Source organism: Pararge aegeria, chromosome 24 (assembly GCF_905163445.1).
Source record: "Pararge aegeria chromosome 24, ilParAegt1.1, whole genome shotgun sequence".
NCBI lineage: Eukaryota > Metazoa > Arthropoda > Insecta > Lepidoptera > Nymphalidae > Pararge > Pararge aegeria.
In genome coordinates this window covers 2,480,467-2,503,882 of record NC_053203.1, presented here as the reverse complement: position 1 = coordinate 2,503,882, position 23,416 = coordinate 2,480,467, and the positions used below count along the sequence as shown (strand labels likewise).

At 40.0% G+C, this 23,416-nt stretch overlaps 1 protein-coding gene across 7 annotated transcripts in view; it reads left to right on the top strand.

Annotated features, from left to right (window-relative positions):
- The window catches only part of LOC120634535 (microtubule-associated serine/threonine-protein kinase 3), a 102,834-nt gene that overhangs the window by 71,796 nt on the left and 7,622 nt on the right, over positions 1–23,416 (top strand). Inside the window, exons 13-35 of one of the 7 annotated variants that reach the window (XM_039905220.1) lie at positions 678–824; positions 1,942–2,047; positions 3,428–3,627; positions 4,395–4,465; positions 5,413–5,522; positions 5,904–6,021; positions 7,229–7,353; positions 7,904–8,006; positions 9,460–9,620; positions 10,599–10,685; positions 11,943–12,121; positions 12,515–12,654; positions 12,784–12,910; positions 13,897–14,032; positions 14,923–15,024; positions 16,468–16,539; positions 17,693–17,815; positions 18,645–18,742; positions 19,451–19,597; positions 20,538–20,648; positions 22,040–22,276; positions 22,451–22,555; positions 23,130–23,305. In XM_039905220.1, coding sequence (XP_039761154.1) covers positions 678–824; positions 1,942–2,047; positions 3,428–3,627; positions 4,395–4,465; positions 5,413–5,522; positions 5,904–6,021; positions 7,229–7,353; positions 7,904–8,006; positions 9,460–9,620; positions 10,599–10,685; positions 11,943–12,121; positions 12,515–12,654; positions 12,784–12,910; positions 13,897–14,032; positions 14,923–15,024; positions 16,468–16,539; positions 17,693–17,815; positions 18,645–18,742; positions 19,451–19,597; positions 20,538–20,648; positions 22,040–22,276; positions 22,451–22,555; positions 23,130–23,305 — 2,981 coding nt within the window. Of the gene's footprint in view, positions 1–677; positions 825–1,941; positions 2,048–3,427; positions 3,628–4,394; positions 4,466–5,412; positions 5,523–5,903; positions 6,022–7,228; positions 7,354–7,903; positions 8,007–9,459; positions 9,621–10,598; positions 10,686–11,942; positions 12,122–12,514; positions 12,655–12,783; positions 12,911–13,896; positions 14,033–14,922; positions 15,025–16,467; positions 16,540–17,692; positions 17,816–18,644; positions 18,743–19,450; positions 19,598–20,534; positions 20,649–22,039; positions 22,277–22,450; positions 22,556–23,129; positions 23,306–23,416 lie in introns of all 7 variants that reach the window. The other 6 variants (XM_039905219.1, XM_039905221.1, XM_039905223.1 and 3 more) reach the window with 6 other exon arrangements.

Here is a 23,416-nt window from a genome sequence, read left to right as displayed (position 1 = left end):
AAAATTACGCCAAGCCACAGCTTCGCAAACCAACCCAGGTTTGCGAAGCCGTGCATAGTCGTCCATCAACCTGAGACGTAGGTGTTAAGCCACATCATATCAACCCATTACAGGCCACGGGTCTCTTCCCATAGTGAAAAGGGTTAAGGCTGTAATACACCACGCTGGCCCAGTGGGTATTGATGAACTTCTCAAACCTTTTGAGAACTTTCAGGCATGCAGGTTTCCTCACGATGTTTTCCTTCACCGTTGAAGCGAGTAACCTATTAATTACTTAAAACTTACATAACTTAGAAAAGGAACGAGGTGCGTGCTGGAATTTGAATTCGACCCCCCGAAATTAAAGATTAAGTCCTAACAACTGGGCGATCAATACTTCAAGTTCTTAAGACCTTATGCGTCTGTAATGACACCGGCAACCACGCCCTTCACATCGGAACTCAGCAATTTTGCTTGGCGGCAGAAATAAGCATGGCAGTACTTCCGTAGATGAGCTCTGTCTTAAACAGCTGTACTAATCTCTAACCACTTTTTCTCTTGATTATGTCCATCCAAAATATAGGCGATTCTACAGATTCGATACACGTCTGTGGATTCTTGTATCCGTTGATCGGCTAGTCTGTAAGAGCATTGTACTCTTGGTGATAAGAACCAATGTTTGTTCTCTGTTTATCCAGGACTCGTGGGCGACAATCACCGCCTGGCGGCCCGGGGTCCACGAGTGGGGCTCCGCCCTCCGAGAACGACTATCAAGTCATAAAGTTGATATCCAACGGAGCCTACGGTGCGGTGTACCTCGTTAAACACAAGCAGACAAGGCAAAGGTAACTAAGAAGGCTAGAAGGATGACCTTGAAAGTCGAGAAAAGTCCTATACTAAGTAACTAACATGGTTATGCTAGTGGTTGCGGCGTTTTCGTCTGTATTCAATTTCTGATAGGTGCTTTTTTCCTATACATACAATCATCTCGTATTCTGCACCTTAAAAGGCCTACACAGGTTTTTATTTGAAATTATTAATCTTACCATTAACTGTAAAAAAAAACAAAGGCATTCAATCTGCTCGGTTACCCCCATATAAGTACTACTCTTCTATTTTGGACATTAATTTAAACATAGTGATTTGACTTGATTTTTGTGTTTGTTGTTATATAGTACTAACTCTGTTTCAACATGTTGAAAGTGGATGTATAATCAACAGCCAGTCACGCGTATTGGTTGTGAAGTTAAAGGAATACTTTGAACGAACGAACACTTTACAATACATAATAATATCAATCAAGTACTGATACAAACTTGAATTGATTTATCGTGAATATCGAGCACAGAGTCTTATGGTTCCATAACTAGTTACGTCGCGATGACATGTCAAAACGGGCCTATTACATTTTTACGACTATAGCCAGCAAAATTATAATTTCAAGATAATGACTTGATTACTAATAGCCAATGGTTTGGTAACTTTTAGTCAACGACTTGATTACTAAAAGACAATTACTTGGTTACTACAACACATCAACTTAATTACTGCTGGACAATCACTTGATCACTGCTAGATAGTGACTTGATTACTAATAGACAACGACTTCATTATTTATTTGGTGCAATAGTTCGTTCGGAAGATATTGGGCATGTTATCTTATATTCATAGCGGCCAACGTATTTCACGTGGGTAACAATGTTTTGTAATTTGTATACGACTAAAATATATATTTCATTACTACTAAGACCATGATTACTTATTTACTGCAAGATAATGACTTGATAACTGCTATGTTAATAGAGATAGACTTAATTACTACGAGACAACTTCTTGATTTTGACTTGACAACGAGTTGATGACGTGTTGGGTGGTGAAATCGCACCATTATTTGTCAAGCACTCGAATAGACTTTCGACATTATCTTTGAACGGCATTTGAAAACCTATTAATTTATTCAAGGTACGCCATGAAGAAAATAAGCAAGAACAATTTGATACTAAGAAATCAAGTCGAACAAGCCTTCGCCGAGAGAGATATATTAAGTTTTGCTGACAATCCTTTTGTGGTGAGAACATATTTAAATTTTATACTATTGCATTTATTTATTTATTTTATTTAAACAACTTTATTGCATATAAAGGAAATAAATTAATATTTCCGAAATAAAATTTAATGCATAGAACAATTTAAGTGATTAATAACACAATTTTACGCTTAAAATGATACATTTGCGATAACGTTTTAAGTTGTACTCCACCCTCCAGTTGCGGAACCACCGCCGCCACGTTTACCGCAGTTGCAGAATCGTCCAGCCCGGGCAATGACCCCCGCTACCCCCTCAAATGGTTTGCGGAGGTGATCTGCCAGTAACTCCGTCTGATCCTGGGTGTTCTCCTTTGGCAGCTCCAAGAGCCTAGCCCCAATCGCAGAGCGGCGAATCAGCATCCCTTTACCAATCTCGCCCAAGTTAACGCTTTGCTCAGCCTGCTCTAAGACCTGAGCGTAGGACACACCTCTACTGGCCGCTTCGGGTGCCATGGTTATAATAACGGCGGCCGTATTAGGGGTAGTCAAATTGGGCTTCCGCTTAGGGCGTGGGCGGGGGCCTCGGTGTTGACGTCGCGGGGTTGGTGTCTGGGGCATTTTTGGCTCTGGTCTTTCGACCCACCACTTCCGACCAAGTTTCTACCTCAGCCGCCGTTCGGCTTGGGCCTGCCCTCACTGGGGGTGGCCCAGGAGTCGCTGAAGCCGCGCTTGTTCTGAGGCCACCCGATGAAGTAAGAGCCGCGTGTAAGGTCCCAACGGAGCGTGGCAGTGGCGGCCCCCTTCTATCTGAGGAGAGTGGTGGACGAGTCACCTTTTCTGGGAGAAGGCGCTCCTCGTTTCCCGCATTGTGCCGAGGCCACTATGGAGGCTTCCAAGACGTCTGCATCCAGGGCCTTACTGCAACCGCCCTATTCCTCCGGCGCGAACGCGTCTGCGGTCCTGGAGCGTCATTCCTCCCCGATGACAATTAATCCGCCATCTCCGATGGTCCACCTACAATCAGAGACAGCCTACAATCAGAGACAGCCTACAATCAGAGACAGCAAAACTTAACAACTAACAACAAAAAGTAAAACAACAATAACAACAGCCAACAGCAAACAAAACAAGATTTAGAAGTAACAACCTGTGGCCCTAAAAAGGAACTTTTGACAATCCCCCAAACAATTTCGCATTTATAGTATTCCTGCCATTAAAATTAAAGTTAAAGTAGTCTGTGTTACTCTATCGTCTTTCAAGTAACTTTATGTCAAAAATCCAGTCTATTGGTTGCTTCGTTACGGAGCGGGGTAAGGAGTAACAAAGAGACACAAAGACCCACTTTTGCATTTATAATATTAGTATGGATTTTTATTTTACACTTATGCCACTAATAACAGGTCGGTTTCACGTGTTTTAGGTGACGATGTACTGCTCGTTCGAGACGAAGCGACATCTCTGTCTCATTCTTGAGTTCGTGGAGGGGGGAGATTGCGCGACCTTGCTGCGCACGGGCCCCCTCCCGCCGGATATGGCGCGGCATTACTTCGCGGAGGCGGTACTCGCGGTGGAGTACCTGCACTCCTACGGGATCGTGCACCGGGACCTGAAGCCTGACAAGTGAGTGAAAGAGACGCAGCGACATCTCTGTCTCATTCTGAGAGTACGTGAGTAGTTAGTCAGTTAACTTTGGGTTATTCTTATGTGTGAGTGCTGCGAATAATTTGTTTCTACGTGTTCCTAATATTCTGGATATTTCGGAAAATGATCGCCGTAATTTAAAACAACTTCTGTGCTACAATGTGTATTTGTTATGCAATGCAATACGTAAGAAGCGCTCTAGAATCCCGAGTGTAGCGAGAAGTTTAGGGGTGCCCAAGACTCTCGAAAAGTTGATAAAACTGTGGGAAATGATATACATTTTGTTTTTTCTCCGGGGAGACTATCATCAGACCCTTTGTATTAAACGTAAAACGAAACTTTGTATTAAACGTAAGCTTATAGAAAAGTCATATTATAGTATAAAGGACTACGTGATCGATAAAAAAGGGGTTGAATTATTGCTCTAACCAGGTTGCACTTCTAATAATTTTAAATGACATTGTGAGATGGTGATAACAAAAAAAAAACACCCGGCTAAGTTTGTTGTGGGCTTCTTCTTAGACCAGGACGCGTTTGGAACCCTCGTAGCTTTAGTTTTAAGTTTACGAATGTGGTTATCGCCATCATCTCACTACCGTGTAATTCTTACGCACTCATCAAAAGTGTCAACTATGGGCCTACTTGAATAAAGATATTTTTGACTTCGACTTTGACTTTGAGGTCTATCACAAACAGCTCGACTACTACAAAAGTGGTTATTATTTATATATTTTATTTTGTTATAGCCTGCTCATCACCGCAACGGGCCATATTAAGCTGACTGACTTTGGACTCAGCAAAATGGGTCTCATGTCTTGTAAGTTTATCTATAAAATTATATTTTCTTCTTATATATTATGTCGAGATCTTTGTTTACCGATCCCTGAACGATATATATCTCTTTGAACCGGGATATAATCATACTCCCTGAATTTTACTGGAGGGATTTAATTTTTGGTTGTATAATTTTAAATACTTCGAATTTGTATATTGTATAGAAGGGATTGTATATTATAAGCCAAAAACACCTAAAAAAAAATTAATTACTATATTTTCACCTAACATTTCTTAGTACTTTTAAACATGCCTAATTAAATTTGTCTAAATATACTTAGGCAATACAGCCCAACTGTCTTCAGAAATATAATGTAGTATAAACTGCCTTAGTCAAAATTTGGTTCAATTAAATGCTTCAGGCAATATGTTGTTTTGGCTCTCGTAATAACCACACATAATATAAACCTAATGTGTGATGCTCGGCTGAAGCGGTGATAGCTCAGCGGGTAGGAAGGACTGTGACTTTACTTTCGGTGAGCCGAGTTCTAATCCCAGCACGGAAAGCGTCCCAGTTCATCGCGTTCTCCATCCGCGTTTTTTTTTTTTTTTTAAATTTATGGCCTGTCCTTTCAATTCAAAAGAAATTTAGTCGATAGGGATCGCATTTCTAACTTTTCTAAGTCATTAAGGAATTAAAATATCACTTGCTTTAATGGTGAAGGAAAACATCGGGAAGAAACTGACAGTCAAATCAGTTTCTCATAATGAATTCTCAGAGTTCTCCATAATGTTCTCAAATGTGGAGTCCACCAATCCGTACTGGGCCAGCGCGGTGGCCTGCGGTCAACCCTTTCTCATTGTGGGTGGAGACCCGAGCCCTGTAGTGGGCCGATAATGGGCTCCATTTTCTAGAACCTTCCCACATTTAGATGTATAAGCAAATACTATACATTTTGGTGGAATTACTACATGTTTTTTTTTGTACAGTGGCCACGAATCTCTACGAAGAGTACGCAGATCGCGAAGCGCGGCAGTTCTCTGATAAGCAGGTGTGCGGCACGCCCGAGTACATCGCGCCGGAAGTTATCCTGCGCCAGGTGGGTACCTCCAACTGAAAAAAGACTGGGTGTTAGTGCGTGCGTCTGTTTGTGGCATTGTAGCTCCCGAACGGCTGAACCTGAAAGTTGCTATGAGAGTCCGTAATTTTTCAATTTGAATAGATGTAGACTAGAATTTCGGTTTTCAATTGAAATAGCAAAATACATGTTTTGAGATTTATAAACAATCCACTCGCAAAGGTTTTACTAAGACGCGTTAGATTCGGGAAATACTAGTCTGATTTAAATATATTTTTTTGTGTGTTGTTAGCCGAATTCCTGAGGAAGGCGATACGATATATTGTATAGGATAGGAAGAAATGTATGTAAAATTTAACAGTTGTACGAGGACTAAGTTTTATAATGAATGTCTTGCGGCAGGGTTATGGCAAGCCGGTGGACTGGTGGTCGATGGGCATCATCCTGTACGAGTTCATAGTGGGCTGCGTGCCGTTCTTCGGTGACACCCCCGAGGAACTATTCGCGCATACCGTCAATGGTATGTAACAATTTGTCTGTAATTCTTTCGCTGAACCCTTAGGCTACAAATAACTCAGCGGCGATATAAAATAAAAAAAAATCTCCAGTCAGAATTACAAAAAACTTAAGGATAGGCATTGTAAGAATTTTAAAAAGCCCATCCCCAAGTTTTTATAACGCGTACTGGAGATTTTCTTCATTTTATATCATATGCATGCCTCTATGCACGCCACTGAACTATCAACATAAATAGCCAATAACAGCCCATTGCTGGACCTCTCTGCTGGGCCCGTTGAGGCTTCTCTCAACTGTATCCTGAACTGCCCTTACCCCACAGTATGTTTTTTTGATTGTTTGTCTGTTTGTCCTCCCTTCACGCCAAAGTTCATGTTGATCAGTCAATAAGGGTATTGACTGATCAACATGAATTTTGGCATGGAGTTATTCGAAAGAACGGAGAGTAACATAGATTACTATTTGTCCCGGAAAAACAAAAGGTTCTCACGGGATTTGTAAAAACGGACACGAAAACAGTGCACAGCTAGTTTGCTTTAACCTGCGAAAACAGATGAATTCAAATTCAATATTCATTTATTGTTTATTTATTTTACATCTGGCACTTTTTTAGTACGGCAGGGCCACTTACACCAACAAGATAGAACTACATAATTTATGGATAACTGTAAGATAAATGAATGAAAGATTACACATTATACAAGACATGATATTAATATAGTGTGCTATAGTGATACTCTGCGAATATTGAAGTAAAGGTCATTCAATATTCTCAGAGTATCTAAACAATTCACGGAACAATGCTGTCCACACGTCATGGAATAGATACCAAATGAATATTTCAAATCGGCCTAATACAAGCACTTTTAAAATGTCAAAACTCTCTGTTCGTACTGACTCTATCCCCAGTTTATTAATCAGATACATCCGACAAGAAGCCGTTAATAATTTCAGCAGTTGCACTTTTCCAACAACAGCATTTTTACAATGACTATTCTTGGCTTCTTTTTTTATATTCTTAAAACATACATTAAATGGTAATAATGTTAAAAGAAAAGACGAGTACGTAAAATAAAGTGGACCTCGAGTTATCTAACTATATCATACGTGGTTGTTGATTCAATTCAAAGATTCGTGCACTTCGGAAGTTTTGAAACTCCTGATTATGCAAAAGAAACACGCAGGTCACGTTAAAATGGCGTTTTTTACAGATGACATAGAATGGCCATCGGAAGAAGATTTCCCAATAGCGGTGGAAGCACGCGCCATAATAACGGAACTGCTAGCGAGAAATCCACGCGACAGATTGGGAACGGCGGGCACTCATCAGGTCAAGGTAAATAAAAAAAAAAGAACAAAAAAAAATTTAAAAAAATGTAGGCACGCAAAGGCGGCCTTACTGCTGCAAGCAATTTCCTACAGGTGGTAGGCGATATATATATACAAATATAAATATAAATAAAAAATGAACCATATCCAAGTTCAAATAACAATTCAATTTTTTCAATCAATGATTTTATTTGAAATTTTTTTCAATGTTAAAATATATAATAATAATAAAAATAAAATCATATATATTAAATCTTTGAATATTTATATATTCAAAGATTGCCTGTAGGAGACTTATATATATACATACATATAAATATTAATAAAAAAATGAACATACACATATCCAAGATAAAATAACATCATTCAAAGAAAGATATTAGTATTTTAGACTTTTAAATATGGGAAGATAATACACTAGTTTGACGGATAACTGCAGACAGATTGTTCCATAGCACAAGCCTTATAAGGAAAGTTTAGCATTAAGTCCGGCTTTTGTAAACAGTATTTGTTTGGAGTTGCAATTAAGTGAATAAATAAATACATATTTGTTTAAGGACCACATATACTTCTGCGGGTTGGATTGGAACAATCTTCTAAGAAGGAAAGCTGAATTTATACCACAACTGGAAAACGACGAGGATACCAGTTACTTCGACAGTAAGTAGGCAATACTCACCATAGAGTTCTGTAATTTATCATTGTCGTTCGTAAATATTTGATTACACCTAGTGTTTTACAACAATTTAACAATTTTTTTTTTTTTACTAAATGAAATTTTAATAGTAAAGCAAAAGGATTGCTAAGTATATAGTTTGTATACCGTTCGCTATTATGTAGTAGCAAGGAAGGTACCTATTAAAGGCGGCCGATTGGCGCAGTGGGCAGTGACCCTGCTTTCTGAATCCAAGGCTGTAGGTTTGATTCCACAACTGGAATAAGTTTGTGAGTTGGACATAAATATTTTTCATGGTGTCAGTGTTCATCTATATTTCATAAGTATTGATGTATATTATTCATTAAACTTGGTGATGAATAGTCTAGAATATCTTAGTACACGTAACAGAAGCTACACTTTCTTTGGGGCTAGATGGCGATGTGTGTATTGTCGTATAAGATTTGACTTGGCAACAACTATAAGATAAAAAATATTTGTACATTACAAATTCAGTAATAGTTCATTTCATACAAAGAAATTAATAAATCAAGTTATATCTGTAAGGTGACATTCCACTGTGCGAACCTAACCGCTGCAAACGTGCGAGTCTTGGTTCGCGCGCTATTACTAATGTGACACTACAGAGTAGTAACTAGTAGAGTCATCATCATCGTCATCATGGCCTGCTGAACATCTGCCTTTCTACACACGGTCCTCCGCCTTTCTCATCCAGCCGCTTCCAGCCACCTTTTTAAGGTCATCGGTCCAGCGGGCTGGAGTTCGTCCCACACTGCGCTTACCGGTTCGCGGTCGCCACTCCAGAGAACGTCTGCCCCAACGGCCATCGGTCCTACGATAGACATGACCCGCAGAGAGAAGAGAAGATTTTTGGAAGGGAGACTCCCAATACAGCTCGCTCCATAGCGCGTTGCGCGATTTTAAATTTGTTGATCAGGTCGACTCTCAGTGTCCACGTCTCCGCTCCATATATCGACACAAGCAGGACACTCGTTATAGACTTTCGTCTTAAGGCATTGGGGTATCGGCGAATTGAAGACCTGACGCAGTTTACCAAAAGCTGCCCTGCCCAACAGATTTCTTCTGTCAGCTTCCTTGTCGAAGTTCTTACTACCAAGTTTTATAATTTGACCTAGATAGTTATATTCTTGGACAACTTCGATGCTGACATTATCGACGGTAACGGACTTTGGGACGACGTACTCATTAAACATCAGTTTTATCTTGTCCACGTTCACCTTGAGTAGAACTAGAAGAGTATCTTTGTAAAATATTAAATATTTAATATATCTATCTATCTAACGAGTTAAACAAAAAGTTTTAATGTTAACAACTACAGGCCGAGAGCTTTCTGGTATATTTTTTTTGACCCGGTATTAGTATATATATTTAGTAATAATATACAAGTTCTCTAAGAAACATTCATGTAACGCGCAGGCCGCTGCGATCGCTACAACCACAGCGAGGTGGAAACTGACGAGGCGACTGAAACCCACGAGGCCGACGACGCGGGCCTGTTCGCTGCGTTCTCATCCACCTCACCGCAATGGCGTAGGCATTACCACCACTCGCACTCCGCCCTGTCACACGATTCCCGGGTACGTATGACTTTAAATAGCCCATTGTTAGCCCTCGACCGTTATATCACCTTGGTGGTAAGTGATGATGCAGTCTAGGGCGGTAGCGGGCTAACCTGTTTGGAAGTATTGAAGTATGACTAAAAATAGCCCATTGTGGAATCTTTTTTTTTTATTCCACTACAAGTTAGCCCTTGATTGCTATCTCACCTGGTGGTAAGTGATGCTGCAGTCTAAGATGGTAGCGGGCTAACCTGTTAGGGAGTATCGAAGTCATACCCCTAATCGATTTCCACGCGACACCGGAACGCTAAATCGCTTAGCGGCACGTCTTAGCGTCGGTAGGGTGGTACTTACCAGAGAAAATTCAGAAATTATAAATTCCATAATTTCCCCTACCGGGAATCGTACCCGGGACCTCCTGCTTTAATTCATAGCGCTCACCGCTGCGCCAGGGAGTTCGTCAAGGCCAAGCCTAAGTATGTCGGGGTGCGGGCCTTGAGGGTTTGCCTTCTCACCCGGGCTGACACTCACAGGGAAGATTGCTTACCTCGTGTTGGTCTCAAGGCCTTGAAGGCTAAGGCGTTCCCTGCGTCGTTTGAAATTTTTTATTGGAATCCCGTGAAAACCGTTTGTTTTTCTGCGATAAAAAGTAGCAGCAAATAAAAAAAAATTAACTCTATTTATTACGGTTCATGAAATAAAGTCTACTGACAGATCCGACTCGTACTTGACGAATTTTTGTACTTTTTTTTTGTAAAGGGACAATAGATAAGCGCACACTGAAAATTTGTTTTCTATCTATTGCGGTTCATGAGATACAAAACAACAATCAACAAAAAATTAAAATTAAAAATACTTAAGCTGATCGAAGCCTTACTCGGCGGCCACTACCTGCGCCAGAATGACCAAAATTACTTATTTAATTTAGGCTTAGTACACACCACACTGCTATTTTATTTTCAATTCGTATCTATTTATTATCTATATTGTGTACAGAGCACGGACAGTTGGCCGGGCACTCCGGATAGCGCTGGCCCGCCGACAACACCTACTGCACCATTGCACCATCACCCCAAATGTCCGGTGAGTTTTTTTTTAATTAATACTAGCGGACCCGGAAGACGTCGTCCTGCCCGGTTAACTTAGCGCCACCTATCGTGTTCATTGTGTTCTCAAACTAACAAGAAACCCATTGAAAAACATACACACAAAATTTCATCAAAATCGGTCCAGCTCTTTGACAAACACACATAGAAGAAATTTAATTATTATATATTTTTCTCATCATTTAAACCTTCCCTAGACTAGAGTATTTATAGACCTAAATTACCCAAATCGTTCCTGAGTTTTAGTGCCACTAAAGAAAAGCAATTCATTCAAATATATATAGATACATAACACTTGTCTAAAATTTCCTAGTAAACATAATTCTAGGTTTGACATACTCGTAAGTTATAAAGCGGGCTCTCAAGAAAGAAAGCTTAGTGAAGTAACTTCTAAGCGGAAAAATTGCAATACCTGATACTATTCTGAACAACGATTGACCTGCAATAAGTGTCTAAACTACGGGCAATTTACCCGCAGACTATATGTAAACAAACAAATGTCAGGCCGTTCGCTCAGTGAAGTGGTAAACAATATTAGTCTTCTGTAATTATTATGCTTGTCGCAGCCGGAAATGAGTACGGACACTAAAATGAAACGCAAACGCGCCAGCTAGCGGCTAGCATGCATCAACAGTTTTGGCGCGCTTCGACAGAGTCGTGACGGGGTCTACTGACTAGATTGGGATTATTAATTAGTTGGGACGCAAGGCAGAAAGACGTCGTCACGGAACTGTCCTACGTTTCTCTTAGTGGTTATTATTTTAAAAGTTTGCTATTACGATATTAGTTAAATTCAGTGTTCGAACAAAGAAAGTCAAATTTAAAGGTGTTCTTATTGCACGATACCTGAAAATTGCCCACACTATGTCGGACGGATCAAGTTAAAATCCGCCCGATCCTACATGCTATTTTAATTTACAATAAAATATGTTGTTTACCTCTTAAATATTAAAATAACCTAAGCCGACCTCATCTCGACCTGTCATTTGTTTGTTTATATTTAGTCCGCGGATAAATTGGCAGCACTTAAGTGTGAGATTTTCTACCTACGCCTATCTATTCAGTCGCGTGAAACTACAATTTGTAGGGAATCAAAACATCGTCATCTAGCTTCAATACTGTTTCCCTATGATGTAATTATATGGCACTTGGCACTCACATTAGTAATGTACAAGAGTTATGTTCGTATTCCAAAACTTCAAAATAGCACGTAACGTATTGTTTTGTCGTCTAGATGGTCGGAGCCGGCGGCGGCTCGACAGCGGAATCCTCCCAAACGGACTCGGACGACGTGTCGCCGGCGGCGCGCCGACGGGCCGCTCTGCGCCCGCTGGCTCACCCGCACTCTCACACGCACTCGCACCCGCACCCGCATCCGTTGCACGCGAGCCACGTCGCGCCCTTGCCCAGGCTGTGAGTAGAGAACGGTTAACTGCCATTATGCTCAGCTATAACTATAGTTGGTGGGATTTCTGATGTTTTTTAGAACCTCTGTTGTATTAATTATAATTTAGAAATTAAAAATAAATCATTATTTACTCATGTTAGCCCTAATTACCAAATTCTGAAGTCCACGCAGACGAAGTCGCGGGCACAAGCTAAGCTAAAAAATAAAATTATTTTTTTTGCGATATTCTACATTCTACATTTTTTAATGTAAATAATTGACGGACTTTAATGGTAATTTTGGATCCTCTTAATTTAACTAGGTTCAACAATTTATACTTTTATTATGGTTTTATTTTAATTCGTAATTTCTTAGCTGTCAGTTTTCTTGCGATAAAAAGTATCCTCCGCTTATTTTAGACCGGACGCGCCAAAAAAAGAAGACAAGGGTATCGACAAGCTGGATAAACCAGAAAAGAGCAAACCCACTGCCATCGCGGTCGCCAAGTCCATGCGACGCTCTGCCAGTACATCAGGGCTATCCCTTGTAATACACCCGGGTAAGTTGCTCTTGACATGTTTTATACACTGCATAATTTACTGTATTTTTTCTATCTTAGTTTGAGATTAAATCATGATGATTCTATAAATGTTTCACTTCAAAAGTTTAATCGTTTGTGGTGTGTTAGCTGAGGACAGTATCGTACTGGGCGGAGCGGCGTCGCCGTGCGCGGGAAATACTTCGTCGACCAATTCGTCGCGCGACTCGTCGCCCTGTCGCGACCCGCCGTCACCGTTCGCCACCGCTAACCATTCGTAAGTAATTCAATTCATTTATTTGCATAAAACATAAAAACTATATAGTTTTATTACTTTTTTTTGTGTAAAGTACATTTATTTAAAAACAAGTGCGATAAAATAAATAAAAACAAACACACTAAAAAAGATTTTCTTTGTGTTTATGTTTTAATTATTTTCTTAATAATTTCGAAGGAAACTTTAGATCCAAAAGTAACGAAAAGTGTTTTACATTATAAGATGATTTTTATACATTAAAAAATTTATTGCCTACATTATAAGACAAGTAAGAAAAAAAATCCTGTTCAATTTATTCACACACGCCAGAAGTGTAACGTAGTAGTAAAAGTAGCGAGGATGGATTGAGAGTATCAGAAATATTAGAATAAATGTAAGGTTTATTCTTTAGTTTCCATTGTAACTAGAATAGGTAAAAAAAAAAAACTAAAAATCGCCGCCATTTTGTATTTCTGGGACACGTATGCGCTTGTGTATATTTCTGTCTCATTCTTTGCTTCATCCTACACATTTTTGTATTTGTGTCTCATACCTGTCGTTTTTTCCGTTGCATCCGGTTTGAAATCATAACGATTCTAAAGAAGATTCACTTTAAAATAAACTTACACTTACTTAAAATAGACTTTAGGTCTACGTGTCTAATAACGATGGACCCGATTATTTTGAACACAAAGTACTTTTTTCTTTATCCACCTGATGGCAAATAGAAAACCATTGCCTGTAAACAGGGCATACAAAGTTACGTTAAAGTTACAATACGTCATGCTATGTGCCGTCCTGGTTCTGATAACCTGAGGCCTAGGTATTATAACATCTCATAACTAGAATTCACGCCCTTCCGACCGGAGCACAGCGAACCAGCTCGGCTATAGAAATAAACATGGCAGTTGTTCTTCCCCGGACGAGCTCTGTCACTAACAGCTCACCTACTCGTTCAACCGCTTACATAATTATTAGTAGAGTATAAAGGGACGTCAAAATAAAAGGTTTTTCAGACTGATACAATCGTCGAAGCCGCCGATCGTGGTGCGCCGCGGGCCGCGCGGTTTCGGCTTCACCATCCACACCGTGCGGGTGTACTACGGCGATACAGACTATTACACCATGCATCACTTGGTTTCAGTAAGTACATGGAATGTTACGCTAAATCCCTATCCCTTCTTCCCTACTTCCCTACTTCCCTATCCCTATCCCTACTAATATTATAAATGTAAAAACTACTTGAACGATCCTCATGAAACTTTGTACACATATTCTTGGAAGTGTTAAAAGTAATATAGGATACTTTTTATCCCGACATTAAGCTCGGTTCCTTTGGGAGAGGGGATGAGTGTTTGACGATTTTACACTATAACTCCGATTTAAATAATTATTTTTGTACTATAGAGGTTATAATATATGTTTAATTTTGCCCAAACTGTGGTTGGAGATAGAGGACAGAACTCCTCAGCGGACAGCAGCAAACCCCTCGTTTAAGGCTTAGCGATACTGTAATATCTACACAGTAATTAAAACACACACACACTTTTTTTAGAACTACAACTAAATTTAATGTCACATAAAAAAACAAACGCAGACGAAGTCGCGGGCAACAGCTAGTTATAATATAAAGTAAGGTCAGCAAACGTATATAACTACACTGGTACTACTAGTAGTACTACTGTGGTATAGTAGTCTGTAGTACTTGTAGTACCTGTTTAGTTATATACGATTGCTCCGTTTCCCGCGTTCTTTCTTCATCTACGTTTATTACGGTTTATTAGAAATCCCGTGGGAACCGTTTGCTTTTTCTGTAGTGTCAATCTAGTGTGTAGAAGTATGAAAACGCTTAAATGGGATGGCTAATGATTAAAGCAAGCAAGCAAGGAAGCAAGCAAAAATCAAACAAGCAACATTTTCATTCGTTTGTTACATTAATCGTTCATAAATGGGATGGCTAATGATTGAAGCAAGCAAGCAAGCAAAATTTGCATTCGTTTGTTACATTAATCGGTCATAAATGTTTGTTACAGGCTGTGAGTGAACAAGGCGCGGCGTGGGCGGCCGGCCTGAGGGCGGGCGATCTCATCACGCAACTCAACGGGGAGTCCGTACAAGGACTACTGCATACGCAGGTATGAAATCATTCATTTTTCAGGTTCCTACCGCAGTTTTATAAATTTAAAATGCATATAAAAATTTTCGGAACCGACAGGATTTGAACCTGCGACTCTCGGGCAATCGCGGCCTGAGCGATTTAACCAATTAAGCTACGGCTCTCCTACTGTCGATGCCGAAATTAGTATATGCCTTTCACAGCAGTCTTATAGCGACTGTAGCGTCATCTAGTAGGAAACGTTGCAGTTTCGATCTACTTTTTCAAAGGTCCATATTACAATGAGACTCTTGTTTCAACAAGAGATGACACATTGCTTTTTTATATTTTTATAATTTTTATTAGTGTTTTTTACCTACACTAGGAGGAATTATCAATTTTATAAATTTAAAATGCATATAAAATTTTTGTACCTCAGTTTTTACATTGTAGGTCATCGAGAGCCCATAACAGTAGTTCGAAGAGCTTTTGATTTAGATGGATTTTGTGATAGAGCTCGTCTGTGAAAGTACTATTGTCATGCTTATGTCTGCCGCTAAGCAGCATTGTTGTAATACTGTGTTCTGGTCAGAAGAGCGTTGTTGCTGGTGTCGTTACTGGCATAAGAGGCTTAGCACCGGGTACCCTTGCACGCTGTGTGAAGTGTTGCTCCGTTTATGTGCGATGGTTTTCAACTTACCCTCAGGTGGCCCACCTGATCTTCCTTCGATAACTATTACTAAAAAAAATCCACTGCTCTTGTGAGAGCAGTGGATTTTTGGTATTTTTTTTGGATTTTCGGAGGTTTGGTAATAATCACCACGCTGGACAGATGAGCACAGGTTGGTGATAAGTAGATGGTAAATGAACATGCCCGCTCTCTGTTATTATCTCTTAGTCGCCTCGTACGACATCCGCGAGAAGGAGGGGTTGGTGACAACTGCATTGTGATCTGCCGTCACCACCACCCAATTATATTCAATCATCGTCATCATCAACCCATCATTACAGGGCACGGGTCTACAATGAGAAGGGGTTTTAGCCCAATTGGCGGAATCCACACACCTTGCCGAACATCATGGAGAACTCTCAGGCATGCAGGTTTCCTCACGATGTTTTCCCTCGCCGTTAGAAGCAAGTGGCATTATAATTGCTTGAAACGCACATTACTTAGAAAAGTTACAGGTGCGTGTTGGGATTCGAACTCGGCCCACAGAAAGTGAAGTCTATGTTCCACCCACTGGGGTATCACCGTTTTATCACCTATTTATTCTTTTTATTCAATATTTAATTTCTATTGTGACAAGTTGCCTGGTTCGTTTGTTAGCGATAATGCCGCCTTAGTACCGACCTAAAATTTGTAATTTTATTCGAGTTAAACTTTTTATTATGTTTTGGTGTACAATAAAGTGTATTAAATAAGTAAATAAATAAAATAAATGAGATAATATTATGGTCTTTAATAGCGAATTACAATTCGCAGGTCCTGCGGCTGCTGTTAGCAGCACCGCACGCCACGCTTCGTGCAACGCCATTAGATCAAACTACTATACAGGTAAAGTATCCAAATAAATAATATATCTATATGTATATATTTTAAATAGTTTTTTTTCCATATTATTCGCTGTTAACTAAACGCGGGTGGAATTGCCTTTCCGCGGAACTACAAGAATATTTTGTATGACATAAAAAATATCCAATGAACGTTTAATATTGGCGAACTGAGTTGATTGAAATAGTACTATCCTTTTCCACAAATAATACTCTTATATATTAATATTTTCGTGGTGGACGACGATGGCCGAAAATATTAAAAACGCAAACCTGATTAACGTGACAACCCAAGACAGACAGTCCTGGCGCAGAAAACTTGGAGAGCAGACCCCGAATGATGGGATAAGTCAAGGGCAAAAAAGAAAGAAGCGCAACAGAATTGCTGATCGCAAGTAATAACAGCGCCTAGTTTATAGGAAGAGCATCGCCTTAATTAAATAAATAAACAAAAAAATAATACTTCGACAATACACACATCGCCGTCTAGCCCTAAAATAAGCGTAGCTTGTGTTTTGAGATGACTGATGATTTTTTTTTTTTTTTTTATAAAATATATAATATACTTATATTATACATAGAACCACTCAGACACTGAAAAACATTCATGATTATTACACTAACATTTTTCAGTTTTAGCAATCGAATCCGAGGCCTTGGACTCAGAAAGCGGGGTCGCTGCCCACTGCGCCAATCGACCGTCAACCAAAATTGAAATCGCGGGTGGAATGGCCTTTCTGCGGAACTACAAAAATATTTTGTTCCATGATATAAGAAATATCCAATGAACGTTGAATATATCACCTGAATATATCACCAAATTCTGTTGGACTCAAAACTCTGAACTGACTAAGTTGATAAATCTAAAAATAGTACTATCCATACTTTGTCCATACTTTTCTCATTAAATCATCTTATTATTATTTATATTTATTTTTAATAAATATATTATACTAGATGTACCACGTTTCGCTGTGGCATATTGTGATAACCATTCAGGTTGAGAAAAATAGATTAAAACAATCCTTGATGCGTATTATATATCATGCTTAAATTTCAGCTTGATCGGTGCAGAACTTGAGTTTTTGAAGCGTACACAAACCAACATAACATTTTTATATTATTGCATTTATTTTAATTGGAAACGTTGACTTCAGGCGGGCGGTCGAAAACGCGCGGGCGGAAGACGTGCGTCTGCGCCGCCGCGCCCACGTCCCAGACGGCGCTGTTCCTTGTTCCGACGAATCTCCACAAAGAGAGCTTCGCAGGAGATGCATCAGGTTTCTTCTAAAATTATAATTAGTCTCTATAGTATTTAGTTTGGTTAAACATAGTTGTGATAATCATAGCTTCATCATCATATCTACCCATTACCGGCCCACTACAGATCACGGGACTCCTCCCACAATCAGGGAACATTGCAGCGACATGTTACGCAACATGTCGTGAAATGCGTTGGTGGGACTAATGACGCGGAACATTTTGCGTGCATTTGTTTTGCGTGTAAGTCCAGCTGTGGGCGTACATCGATGACGTCTACTATATGCTGCAACTGAGCAATTTCTAAAGACTGCAAAAACCACACAACCAGAAAAAGTTTAGAAAGTACCAATCAATCTTTTTTAAGAACACTGCATTAACTTTTGTAAGTTATTCTAATAGTCGCTCAGCGGGCGATATAAAGAGCTATGCTTGGAGTATCTAGAGATACTCCAAGCATAGCTCTTTGTGATCCAATCAGGAATGAGGAGATCCGTAAAAGAACCAGAGTTATGACGTAGCTCGAAGAGTCGCAAAGCTAAAGTGGGAGTGGGCGGGGCACATAGCTCGGAGAACCGATTAACGTTGGGGTTCCAAGGTGTTTTAATGTCGACCTCACACTGGTAAACGCAGCGTTGGCAGACCCCCACGAGGTGGACGAGTGCCATAAAGAGAGTCGCAGGAAGCCGCTGGACCCAATCGGCACAAGACCGTGGTATTTGGAACTCCCTACAAAGGATACTATGGCCAGCAGTGGACATTGTGTTACATGATTATGATGATGACGACTCACCACTGCGCCTTAGAGTTCTTGGAAATGTGTAACTAAAAGGTGTGTAATGTGTTCAGATGGTGTCCGCCGGATCGAGCGAGTTGCCATCGCCTACAGTTTCCCCGGCGGCCGACTCGCCTCTTCACACCACCCACCCCACCACACATTACCAACGGTAAGTTTATAGCTATACTAGCTTGTTTCCACAGGTTCAACCGCCTCATAAACCACGGACCTATTTCTGTAGTTGTTTGTCTGGAAAAGATCACAGTGTTGAGATAAAGTAAAAAAATGGTATACGCTGTGTTGTGTAATATTTTTAATTGATGTGCAATAAAAGTGTATTGATACTTTAATTACAACACTGTTTAATTATTTGGTTTGGCTGAGTTAAAAGCTATATTAATATTAAACTTTTAATTTAGCACTTTACTAGACGTGCTAGAAATTCCGGGATGAAAAATATTCTGTGTCTACACCATCCCTATGCAAAACGTCGTCAATAAACGTAACTCTTAAGCCGAGCATACGTCATAAATGTTAAGCCATATTTGCTGTATTTAAATTCCGCTGGAACGTTATCCAGGTGCTATTCCGAGATAAAAAGTATTCAATATCCTTCTCCAGGGTTCAAGCTATCTTTTTCATCAAGATCGATTTACAATTTTCATCAAGACGAGAATTGATACTGAAATCAATCAATGTCACGTTTAGGCATATATCGTAACATGAGAGAGAAGAAAGATATAACTTGTACAGCAGGAGAGAGAGCTATTCATTATATTGTATCAATGTCGTATGTAGAAATGTAAAGTGACGATGATTTTAATTAGTTTATTTAAGAAGTTCACTTATATCACGTGTATTTCATATTTATCCATAGACCGTCCTCCCTCCACGGCTTGAAGCACAAGCTAGGAGGGGCAGAGGTTCGACGTGCGTCCCTACAACACATGCCCCTGTCTCCGCTCGCTCGGACTCCCTCCCCCTCGCCGCAACCACCGCAGCCCGCGCCTGCCTCGCCCACCAGGTAACGAGTGAACTAGTTTAGGTTTTTAACCAACATAAACATTCTCGCAAGGTTGCCTGTCTGTATACAAGATTTATTTGGGAGAGTGTGCTCAGGAACTTTTTGATCTCGTTTGTCTCACCTTTGCACCATCGAACTGCGAGGCATTGTAAGGATCTGCACTATAACGTATTTATCACATGGACTCATACGAAGCGCTTTGCTTCCTCATTCCTAAAACGCACTAGAAAGATCCGGTATGCCATGCCGGTTTCAGCTTTACACCTGTATGAGTAACTTGAAATCAAGATAATCAAGCTAACCTAGTAGATGCCTATTCTTCTAAGAGCCCCTTGAGTTGCTGAATAGGCATCTTCTAGGTGGGAGGAAAAACCGCTAGATTGTGATAGTGAAATGAGCAAAACCGTAACGTTCTTACCTATTTTCTCTTTGTTTCCAAATATTGTATTGCTATAAATTCAGAGTAAGATGGACTTAATACTCACGGTTCTAAAGTTCAATTTCGTCGAATTTATGACCTTAAAACACGCAGTCTTAGGTTTCTTTTAATCTGTCAACGGCTTCCAAGAGACTTTATGTTTCAAAACCGTCATATGCAATCTCGAAGTTAGGCTTACAATTTCTAGATTAAATTTTCTATTAATGACTTTTCCTTATATCACCGTCATAGTGTTTGTCTGTCTGTCCACGTTTGCATTGATTTGATTTCAATATAAGGAATCATATATTCATGTTGGATCTTTTCGGAGTGATATACTCATAACCAGATTCCCAAAAGATCCAACAGTAGTGGACTCCAGACGCCTTTGAGAACAATAAGGATGAGTATACTGAAATGGAATCCGGTCATGAAACGACCTCAACAAGAGCTGTAACGTCATACCACGCACGCACGTACCATAACGTACACGATATAACCCTCACACACCGAACACAGCAGGGGTTGCGAAGCTCGGAGCCCATCGCCGCTCGCGACGCGCGAGTGCAGGCGCGCTTGGCCGCGACGGGACCCCGCCTCGCCGTTGTTGCGACGCGCTTTGTCGCCTGACAGGTGGGTGTATACCTTTATATTAAGTCAAAGCATATTCGACTGCTAGACAGGGAGATGAGAGGTATTCTCATAAGTTCAAAATTTCAATTCAAAATTCATCTGTATCGAGCAAGCTTACTCTATAAATCGCCATTAATACTGACAGCTAAGTGTGAGGCATCGTAATCACAGTCGTAACGTACTGCTGAAGCAAAACAAGTAATGTGCTGCAAGTCACAAAGAACTTTAATCAAAGATCTATTCAAACTGAGGTGCAAGCGAGGGACGCGGGACGAAAACCGCTTGCGGTGATAGTGCGAACTAATTCTTATGTCAGTCAGTGATGCAAAATAAAGTCGGACGCCGCATCCCGTGCACAGAGGAGTAATTTAGGTTAAACTACTTTTGAAAACGAATGCATTCTACTTTTCTTAAATCTTGTGATTCTTCTCTAGCTACTGGAAATAAATAGACATTGGTGCCAAAACACAACTAAATTCAGGAGATACAGAGCTTACTATTTAGGTCCGACAGTAATAATCAATTTAATCCAAAATCTTAAGGGAAGGAAGAGCACAATTAATAAAATTTAATCGTCGATCTAAAAATTTTGGATTGTATTGAATATTAATTTCATATGTTATAAAGGGGAAACTCAGATTTTTTTGAGTCATTTATTTACTCTTTAGATAAATCTTTTCTGCCCTAACAAATTTCCTGTAGCTAATTGTTTTGTAATAATGATTCTTGTATTTATTTTCAGATTTATTTTAACTTTTTGTTTTTTCATTTTAAATGCACATCGTTACATTCATTTCAATTTATGTCGCCACATTTTCAGTTGCCTTATTTTTGTTGGCACGCTTTTTGTTGCTTCGACAATAATTTATATTTTGTTCGACGTTTTTTTTCACGATATTGCTTTATGTTTATTTTTACTGTACTAAATAATGGAAACACGGAGGTGTTGATTTAATGACCGATTTAATGATGAATCGAAAGTGGATAAATATAAACATCTTGGGATCGGGCAATCGCAATTACAGTTTTACTACTACTAGGTATTTTAATATAAGGTCAAATCCCTCCATACATTTTAGGAAGCATACAAAACTTATACATTAACCTCCGTGGCCCAAAAATATTTGCAGTGCGCTTAATCTCCAGGGAATGCGCAGCGTTTGAGAGTACGCTTTTAGATTTGTTTAAAGGATAGAATTCTCTAAAGCCCAAAAACACATAATATCAGGGCCTCAGTCTGCTATTACAATGACTTATAGTAATAAGTATAAAACTAGTGAAAATATTTTAATTGAATATAATACTCTCTTTAATAATTGCTATTTAGTAAGTACCATGATGCCATTGATCGACAACTGCTAGATGATTATAAAAGCAGACTTTCAATATAGGTTACATCCGCGTTCAGCAGAAGCAAAATGCTCAATATCTCCCCTCTGTTGTACGGGGGTGGGCTCTAACACCGTGAGTACCGTCGTCACCAGCAGTCGCCGCGGAAATAGCTGGAGGGCCCCTGCCCCCGCGCCGCCTACCCCGCCGCCGCCGGACAAACCCGACGAACCAACCTTGCCCAGGATCGCAGAGGAGAAAGACTCTCCTACTCACCATGCCGTGAGACTGCCGGTTAGGTAAGAGTTCCAACAAACGCTTTAGTACCGCCTTTATCATCTATTAGCCGTCACTTGCTATGAAGCTCCATAACCGCTAATGAGTGTGAGCGAGACAGCATAAACGCTTTATGACCAGACTACTCAGATGATAAGGGCGGTATAGTATGTTGATTTTGGCCTGTCTCCTCTTAGTGCGTTTGTCGCGACGACGTCACCACGCCTCTCCCTGGCAAACCAAACAAATCCACCCTGTCAAAAAAGTATAAGAAGAAGGGCCCACTTCTCTGAGAAAGCTAGGTAAGAATTTTGTCATTTTTTTGTTCGTTCAGTCCTTATTGCCTTTCTCCGCAGACCGGACACAACAACATGCCCATTTTCGCTGGATAAAAAAAGATGATAGAACATTTTCCCTCTCGTTGGTAAACCATAATGGATCCCTGGAGGTTATGTAACCCATAAAACCAAACCCTCAAATCGTAACTAACGCAATCCCAGCTGGCTGGGTTACGGGTACGCTTTTGAAGTTCACACGCAACCGCAACCAAAGATAAGGAACTCCGAGAATAGGTAAGGTAGAGTTACGTTCACTCATCACAATCAACCTCGCCCACCACTATCCGTGCGGGCTTAGCTCGTCTCGGAAAGCCGAAACGTCTTGTCACTCAAGATGGTGTGATGTTGTATTGGGCTGTGTTGTCTAAGTAAGAGAGCTTCTTAACTGCATGGGAGAAATTATGGAATAATATGCTCACTGCTCACCAATTTGGAGAAATCAAAATTTAAACCATTTTCGGGCGTGGTGGGTAAATCTAACCGAACTCCATCCTATTTCGTACTTTAGAGTTAGATTCAGATAACAGTATTATTTCAGGACTCCAGCCAAGCAGAGTACGCCAAGCATATTCACATCATCGCCCAAGACAAGTTTGGACAAGTCAGCGTTTGAGACGAGTGCGTCCTTCGCGTCATTGTCACTCTCCGACGAATCTTTCGTCGACAGCAGTATGGACATGTCTAATCTTGACACCTCACGGGATATGACCCTGGGTAAGTTTATCTTTCAATATTAATAAAGTCAGAGAAACCGATTGTTGATTTTTCATTTTATACAAATAAACAAAAAAGTATTTACAACCCAATGATTGTATATTTCTCATA